The sequence below is a fragment of the Osmerus eperlanus genome, unplaced genomic scaffold (assembly GCF_963692335.1).
Source record: "Osmerus eperlanus unplaced genomic scaffold, fOsmEpe2.1 SCAFFOLD_888, whole genome shotgun sequence".
NCBI lineage: Eukaryota > Metazoa > Chordata > Actinopteri > Osmeriformes > Osmeridae > Osmerus > Osmerus eperlanus.
The window spans coordinates 1-9,174 of record NW_026911035.1 but is presented as its reverse complement, the minus strand read 5'-3'; the positions used below and the strand labels follow the sequence as shown (position 1 = coordinate 9,174).

Below are 9,174 nucleotides of genomic sequence, written 5' to 3'. Positions count from 1 at the left end.
CCTTCATTTTGATGAAGTAGGAAGACACTCACGACAGAATGTGCCGTTTCTCCATGACCCAACGCTCACGTTGCGGTCCTGACACTCGTTGACGTAGGACTCCAGCGCTTCGCACAGCGATGTTTGAGCCCCGTCCAGTGCACACATGTCAAAGAGACAGTCCTGGAAGAAGCCCTGCACCAGGACAACAGTCAGGTTACTGGAGCTGCTTGCAGCCTCATGCCTCTTTCACTTAACTAAGCATTACATAAGGCACTTGTGCATAGTGCTTCCCCAACAAAACAATTGTTAAAGAAAACTACATTGAGTGATTGTGAACGTGGGACAGTAACTCACATTGGGGCTGACTCTGGGATGACAGGTGGCAAAGGGTCCCTTGGGATCTAATAACATGCCACAGTAGGCGGGACTCTCATACATATCCTCTTGATCATCACTGCATTCTGGGATTGTTTCATTGGGCTTCTTGTTGCAGCTAAAAGAATAAAGTTAAAGAACCATCATACCATGTGCATGAATCAAAATGCATTTCTGATCATGTCTGAGAATTACAGAACGTCTCACTTTGTGTCAGAGTTCCAACTGTGTCCAAACTCATTGGTATTTGTGACTAGCTGACCAGATGGTGTGCGGAAATCATCCTTGGGGTTTCCATTGTAGTCTCCACATAGCCCACACAAGCTGTTCTTGTAACTGGAATGAAATACACCAACAAACATGTTTTTTCCAAGGAAGAATTTGAACTCAGAAAATTCAATGGAAACAAGTAAAATATAAAATCATAGGCAGAGTTCACATCTTCAAGGTTTTCACTCTGTCGGCTGACAGTTTTACATCTTTTGCGTCAGTCACATTTCACTAACACCACTGTGGAAGACTCACTCGCTGGTGACTTTGATGTCCATGAAGTGGTTTCCATCGTATCGTACTGTAACACCAAAATCTGCAGCCACAGTGTAGTGTCTCCCCGACTTGAAGACAGACACGCCCTGAGCTGGGGTCACAGGCAGGTTGACTGTAGTCCCATTCACCTGACGGAGGAGGTCACAGAGAGGGCGGAAGATATGTTTGTTGCTTCACTGTGGATCAAGCACAGAGGTCTGAAAGCTTTACAGTGAAAGCTCTTTTCCGCTCCACGCCCTTTCTTCTTACCTGCACAGTTCCCCCCTTCAGCACCGAAACCACCACTCCGCGTGTGTGCACATGCACTGCTTTGACATAGGTGACAGAGAGCTGGTTGTAGCGATGCTCGTTATCAGCATAGACTGAAAAGGGTGGGGCCAGGGTGCTGTTGCAGGTGTCTGCCATGAGGTAGCTGCAGTTGCCCATGAAGCTATATCGCCGATGGTCAAACGTAGTGTAGTGAGGGTCATTTGTGGCGATGCAGGTGGAGGTGCCTACATGGAAAACAAGATTGGGTCCAGTGTGAGCAGTAAAAGGCAAACTACTGGCTGAAGCACATCAAATAGACTGCCGAAAACAAAGGATATCTGGATGGAGCAGAATTACAAGGACAACTTACAGGACTGGATCCAAATTCTCACTTTCACACACATTTAATGCACTTCTCCTACCTTTAGGATAGCAGCCTGTAACACCGTTGAATTCACGACACTCCTCTGTGGGCTCACAGGCATTGCTGACACAGTCCAGCGTGTAGTTCCCAATGCATCGACACAACTCTGAGCAGCCATCGCCAAAGATAATTTCCCCTGGCTGGGAGAGAGGACAAAATTCTCATGAATGAAGACCTTTAACCATGACAATTTACCGCTTTGAAAGAGTCTTGTTTCAGGCTTTAATGGTTGTCATGATGTAAACAGACTTTGAAGGAAATTCATTCTGCTGGTCATTTAACCATATTCTGCTGAGTGAACCACAGCAGTGGTCATATTGCACACCTCATAGTAGTTGTTGCTCTCGTCCAAACAGCCACACTGGTGAAGGGGAACGCAGCGGCGACCACGGAACACATATCCTGGGTCACAGAAGCAGCCGCTGATACAGGAGCCGGTACAGTTGGTAGAGGGATCCTGGCAGCTTGGGATGCAGGCTGGGCCACATTCCTTATAGTGTGCATTGGGGGGACATTTCACTGCAGTTCAGGGAGTAGAAATGCATCTCACATGATTAGATGCTTTGACTCAGAGAGTAATGAGACACTCACAAGAAATTCAGTGAAAGCCAGTATGTTCCCATGTCTGAATGGACACTATTGTGTGAAGGACTATACTGACCAGGGGCTGCAGTGGTTGGAGGCTGCGGTGTGGTGGGGCTCGGAGTTGCTGTGATAGGAGAAAAGTGAACATTATTCCTGAACAACATTGTAATCCTAATCTTTTGGAGTGAATCACCTTGTAACTGCTTTTGGGCACTGATAACAATTTTCCCAGTATTGCAAACTCAATTCTTAGCTTTCAGTGAAGTGTGTAAATTTAAGTACTCCACTTATTGTATGCCATTGATTGATTCCTGGAGTAGTGGGAGAGAGGTAGAGTAATTTAACAGCAGTCAATCTGAACATTCCACTTTCAATAACATTTGGTTTTACACCATGTGATGTTTTTCTGTGTTTTGTAGGCATGGGGTGAAGTCACTGTGTCATACCCAACGGATGGCAGCCGTATTCTCCATCCTGCAGTTGGCAGACCTCATTGGGTGCACAGGTGTTCTTGTGGCACTCAATCACTCCCTCCCCTCTGCACACACAGCGCCCAGTACAACCCTCCAGATACCAGCTCTCATTCACCTGAACACACACATGAAAGGACTCTCACTAGTGCTTTCTAGAATATATATGAAAAAAATAACTCATTTGAATGTCATAACATTGGAGTTATGGGACCCATTTACACAGGCAAAACATAGAAGTACTTTATTAAAAGCCACCTGGATTCACATTTGTCCATTGTACAGTTTTGGCTCATCGTTTGTGTTCAGTTAATGTTAATGTATGAAGATATACTATGTCAAGAGGGGACTCACAGGGTGGTAAGAGCCTTGGGGATCAACACAGCCACAGTCTCTGAGAGGAACACAGCGCTCATTGCTGAGGATGAAGCTGGGGTCACACTTGCAGCCCTCCACACAGTTCTCTCCACACCCTGGCTGTGCACCCCCACTGTGACCCACGCATGTCTCTGGACATGAGCTCACACATAAGGAGTAGTGACTGTTGGGGGGGCAGGCCAGAGCTGCACACACAGGAGGAAATAGACCATGATCAGTGCTGACACTGTTAAAGGCACAGAGTCAGAAATAGCTGTGCCTTTCTAAACTATACTAATACACATAGAATATTGAGTGTATTGAGACTCACGGCAGAAGTCTGGCTCCCTCCATTGGTGGACAGGGGCTCCTGCGCTGAGACAGGCATCTGTGTAGGACTGCAGCTGATCACATAGGGTTTGCTCAAGCCCGTCATATCGACACATGTCATACACACAGCTCTGGAAATAGGGCCGTGGGTCAACCATCTCAATGCAGTCCCTGCAGAAGTAGACACAGAATAAACCTATGTTCACAGAGGTAATGACAAGTGTTTATGTGGGAGCTGGCTGCATTTGTACACATGGAGCCCATGAAGAGTAGTGCTTTTGTATGCTGTGGATATAGATTGGAACGTGCAGAGTTAAGCTTATAGTTGAAGTGCTTGGGTGGTCTCACCTGAAAGGCCCTTGGGTGTCATTCAGTTTGCCGCAATTCTCAGGTTTGGACACCTCTGCCTCAAGACTGGGCTCACAGGGCGGTTCAGGTTTGTCATCAGACAAACACCTACAAATAATACCCAAGAGAATTACAGTTATTTTCTTTCATTTGCTTATTTACAAATAGTTAACTTATCAACTTGCATTAAGTAGCATTGTCAAATTTGTGCACCCACACAAACAGAAGATAGCATTCATATACACAGATTGTAGAGAAAATATGTAAAGAAACATACCTGTCATCCTCATCGTCCTCAGTTTGCCAGCTGTTACCAAACTGGTTTGAATTCCCGGCCAGTGAACCGTCTGGTTTGGTGAAGTCATTGTTTGGGTTTCCATCATAATCTCCACACAAACCACACATCTGGTCGAAGTAGGAGCTGACAGAGAATGACAAATGGATGAGGATTCTTCAAATCTACTGACTTTTAATTAGTCAGACATTTTTAGGATTTCCCTCCCAAGGCTGACTCTTCAGCCTCCTCCCACAGTATGGTCAAGTGGATTGCACCTCTACACACCTTGGGACTGAGATGTGTGCGTAGTGGTTCCCGTCCCAGCGTACTGTCAGACCGAAAGTGGTCTGCATGGTGACATACTGCCCAGCCAGGGAGAGAAAGATGAGCGGAGAAGGGGAGTGCGGGAGGGACACACGCAGACCATTCACCTGTAGAAGGAGAGCAGGAGAGAGTATTGGGAGAGGACAAATTACAGCAACGAATGATTACTCACCTGTGACTCTTCAGGGCTTCAGAGAGTTCCTGACAGCCCGGAGATTCTTTTAGGCTAACAAAAAATGTATATACACAGCCATGTCTCCTTTGGTCAACTTTGAATTTCTACTCACCAGAGTCCTTCTGCTCTTCATCAGAGTGACAGTGACTCCACTGACATTGACATACAGCTTGCGCAGGTATGAAACGCCTGCCACACCCCTCTCCTCATTCTTCCCCTCCACTGAGAACCAGGGACCTGCAAAACCATACCACAGATATCAAACACTATGTACTTGCAGCGGTGTAGCTTCTCTAAGAGAAGAGATATACTTCTCTGTATGTGTCTGTCTCTGTATATGCCTGCCTTGGGCAGTCTGCAGGTCAGGAAATTTGTCACGCTTCAATTCACAGCACCTAAACAGCAGTCACCAACTCTCTAGAATTTCTCTTGTCTTTTAGGTTGCAGTACCTGTGTGGTTTTGACAGCTCCTAGCCAGAGTATAGGTGCAGGTACCCATGAAGGTATAGTATTTCCCATCAAAGGTGGTGTAATGTGGGTCTCCAGAGATGTAACAGTCCTTTGTACCTGCAGAGAGAGATCATGTTATCTTGTCAAATATTCCTTTAACACATGAAGTAAGCTCAATCCATATCATTTGATGAGATTGCGTGGCAACTGGGAATACTCACTTAAGGGGTAGCAGCCCACCACTCCATTCTGCAGTCTACAGGCATGCTGAGGGGGACAGTCTCCAGGCCAGCACGACACAACCCCTCCCTCACATGTGCACTTGAGCTCACAGCCCTCAGTGTAGAACTCTTCCCCTGCCTGAGAGAAAATGAGAGCAGATAGAAAGGCATATTGTTCAGACACTGCAGGTAGGTCGAGCATACTTTAAAAAAAACTAAAAACAGAGAACATTTTTCTGAAATGCACACATACATTTTACTGTCAAATCATGGTTTCAGAGAAAGGCAATTGTTCACCTGGTAGTACTGTCCATTGAAGTTGCACCCACAGCTCTCCTGTTTAATACATTTCCCAGAACTGTAAACATATCCTGTGTCACACACACACCCCTCTGCACATGGTCCACTGCATTGTCCTGGGCTGGGAATGGTGCAGGATGGGGGGCAAGGTGGAGCACACGCCTCATAGTGACTATTAGCTGGGCAGGGAAGAGCTGGAATACCGTGAGGATAGGAGGAAGGGGAAAAACAACAGTTGGTCAAAGTGATGATATTTAAACATTACATGTCACTGATTTAGCTCTTGCAAAAGGTTACTGAAATACAAGGAGTTATTTCCGTTTTGCACTCAATGGCTCCACAACTCAATATTATCAGAAAAAGGCACATTTTACAAAAAAAATTTAATATGAGAATCTCTTCATTAATAGCAGATTCCTTCATTTTGATGAAGTAGGAAGACACTCACGACAGAATGTGCCGTTTCTCCATGACCCAACGCTCACGTTGCGGTCCTGACACTCGTTGACGTAGGACTCCAGCGCTTCGCACAGCGATGTTTGAGCCCCGTCCAGTGCACACATGTCAAAGAGACAGTCCTGGAAGAAGCCCTGCACCAGGACAACAGTCAGGTTACTGGAGCTGCTTGCAGCCTCATGCCTCTTTCACTTAACTAAGCATTACATAAGGCACTTGTGCATAGTGCTTCCCCAACAAAACAATTGTTAAAGAAAACTACATTGAGTGATTGTGAACGTGGGACAGTAACTCACATTGGGGCTGACTCTGGGATGACAGGTGGCAAAGGGTCCCTTGGGATCTAATAACATGCCACAGTAGGCGGGACTCTCATACATATCCTCTTGATCATCACTGCATTCTGGGATTGTTTCATTGGGCTTCTTGTTGCAGCTAAAAGAATAAAGTTAAAGAACCATCATACCATGTGCATGAATCAAAATGCATTTCTGATCATGTCTGAGAATTACAGAACGTCTCACTTTGTGTCAGAGTTCCAACTGTGTCCAAACTCATTGGTATTTGTGACTAGCTGACCAGATGGTGTGCGGAAATCATCCTTGGGGTTTCCATTGTAGTCTCCACATAGCCCACACAAGCTGTTCTTGTAACTGGAATGAAATATACCAACAAACATGTTTTTTCCAAGGAAGAATTTGAACTCAGAAAATTCAATGGAAACAAGTAAAATATAAAATCATAGGCAGAGTTCACATCTTCAAGGTTTTCACTCTGTCGGCTGACAGTTTTACATCTTTTGCGTCAGTCACATTTCACTAACACCACTGTGGAAGACTCACTCGCTGGTGACTTTGATGTCCATGAAGTGGTTTCCATCGTATCGTACTGTAACACCAAAATCTGCAGCCACAGTGTAGTGTCTCCCCGACTTGAAGACAGACACGCCCTGAGCTGGGGTCACAGGCAGGTTGACTGTAGTCCCATTCACCTGAAGGAGGAGGTCACAGAGAGGGCGGAAGATATGTTTGTTGCTTCACTGTGGATCAAGCACAGAGGTCTGAAAGCTTTACAGTGAAAGCTCTTTTCCGCTCCACGCCCTTTCTTCTTACCTGCACAGTTCCCCCCTTCAGCACCGACACCACCACTCCGCGTGTGTGCACATGCACTGCTTTGACATAGGTGACAGAGAGCTGGTTGTAGCGATGCTCGTTATCAGCATAGACTGAAAAGGGTGGGGCCAGGGTGCTGTTGCAGGTGTCTGCCATGAGGTAGCTGCAGTTGCCCATGAAGCTATATCGCCGATGGTCAAACGTAGTGTAGTGAGGGTCATTTGTGGCGATGCAGGTGGAGGTGCCTACATGGAAAACAAGATTGGGTCCAGTGTGAGCAGTAAAAGGCAAACTACTGGCTGAAGCACATCAAATAGACTGCCGAAAACAAAGGATATCTGGATGGAGCAGAATTACAAGGACAACTTACAGGACTGGATCCAAATTCTCACTTTCACACACATTTAATGCACTTCTCCTACCTTTAGGATAGCAGCCTGTAACACCGTTGAATTCACGACACTCCTCTGTGGGCTCACAGGCATTGCTGACACAGTCCAGCGTGTAGTTCCCAATGCATCGACACAACTCTGAGCAGCCATCGCCAAAGATAATTTCCCCTGGCTGGGAGAGAGGACAAAATTCTCATGAATGAAGACCTTTAACCATGACAATTTACCGCTTTGAAAGAGTCTTGTTTCAGGCTTTAATGGTTGTCATGATGTAAACAGACTTTGAAGGAAATTCATTCTGCTGGTCATTTAACCATATACTGCTGAGTGAACCACAGCAGTGGTCATATTGCACACCTCATAGTAGTTGTTGCTCTCGTCCAAACAGCCACACTGGTGAAGGGGAACGCAGCGGCGACCACGGAACACATATCCTGGGTCACAGAAGCAGCCGCTGATACAGGAGCCGGTACAGTTGGTAGAGGGATCCTGGCAGCTTGGGATGCAGGCTGGGCCACATTCCTTATAGTGTGCATTGGGGGGACATTTCACTGCAGTTCAGGGAGTAGAAATGCATCTCACATGATTAGATGCTTTGACTCAGAGAGTAATGAGACACTCACAAGAAATTCAGTGAAAGCCAGTATGTTCCCATGTCTGAATGGACACTATTGTGTGAAGGACTATACTGACCAGGGGCTGCAGTGGTTGGAGGCTGCGGTGTGGTGGGGCTCGGAGTTGCTGTGATAGGAGAAAAGTGAACATTATTCCTGAACAACATTGTAATCCTAATCTTTTGGAGTGAATCACCTTGTAACTGCTTTTGGGCACTGATAACAATTTTCCCAGTATTGCAAACTCAATTCTTAGCTTTCAGTGAAGTGTGTAAATTTAAGTACTCCACATATTGTATGCCATTGATTGACTCCTGGAGTAGTGGGAGAGAGGTAGAGTAATTTAACAGCAGTCAATCTGAACATTCCACTTTCAATAACATTTGGTTTTACACCATGTGATGTTTTTCTGTGTTTTGTAGGCATGGGGTGAAGTCACTGTGTCATACCCAACGGATGGCAGCCGTATTCTCCATCCTGCAGTTGGCAGACCTCATTGGGTGCACAGGTGTTCTTGTGGCACTCAATCACTCCCTCCCCTCTGCACACACAGCGCCCAGTACAACCCTCCAGATACCAGCTCTCATTCACCTGAACACACACATGAAAGGACTCTCACTAGTGCTTTCTAGAATATATATGAAAAAAATAACTCATTTGAATGTCATAACATTGGAGTTATGGGACCCATTTACACAGGCAAAACATAGAAGTACTTTATTAAAAGCCACCTGGATTCACATTTGTCCATTGTACAGTTTTGGCTCATCGTTTGTGTTCAGTTAATGTTAATGTATGAAGATATACTATGTCAAGAGGGGACTCACAGGGTGGTAAGAGCCTTGGGGATCAACACAGCCACAGTCTCTGAGAGGAACACAGCGCTCATTGCTGAGGATGAAGCTGGGGTCACACTTGCAGCCCTCCACACAGTTCTCTCCACACCCTGGCTGTGCACCCCCACTGTGACCCACGCATGTCTCTGGACATGAGCTCACACATAAGGAGTAGTGACTGTTGGGGGGGCAGGCCAGAGCTGCACACACAGGAGGAAATAGACCATGATCAGTGCTGACACTGTTAAAGGCACAGAGTCAGAAATAGCTGTGCCTTTCTAAACTATACTAATACACATAGAATATTGAGTGTATTGAGACTCACGGCAGAAGTCTGGCTCCCTCCATTGG

The 9,174-nt window shown here is 46.0% G+C and overlaps 1 protein-coding gene across 1 annotated transcript; it reads right to left on the bottom strand.

The window, feature by feature from the left end:
• Positions 1–69: 69 nt before the first annotated feature.
• LOC134015500 (IgGFc-binding protein-like) lies at positions 70–9,023 on the bottom strand (the record flags this gene model as incomplete). Its single annotated transcript, XM_062455036.1, has 25 exons — positions 70–174; positions 337–475; positions 883–1,031; positions 1,153–1,397; positions 1,575–1,716; positions 1,902–2,095; positions 2,608–2,749; positions 2,986–3,194; positions 3,320–3,489; positions 3,667–3,774; positions 3,944–4,087; positions 4,229–4,374; positions 4,555–4,679; positions 4,893–5,009; positions 5,114–5,252; positions 5,411–5,607; positions 5,862–6,003; positions 6,166–6,304; positions 6,394–6,522; positions 6,712–6,860; positions 6,982–7,226; positions 7,404–7,545; positions 7,731–7,924; positions 8,437–8,578; positions 8,815–9,023. Coding segments are annotated over 25 exons (3,962 nt in total), but the record flags the coding sequence as incomplete, so codon positions are not given.
• Positions 9,024–9,174: the final 151 nt, after the last annotated feature.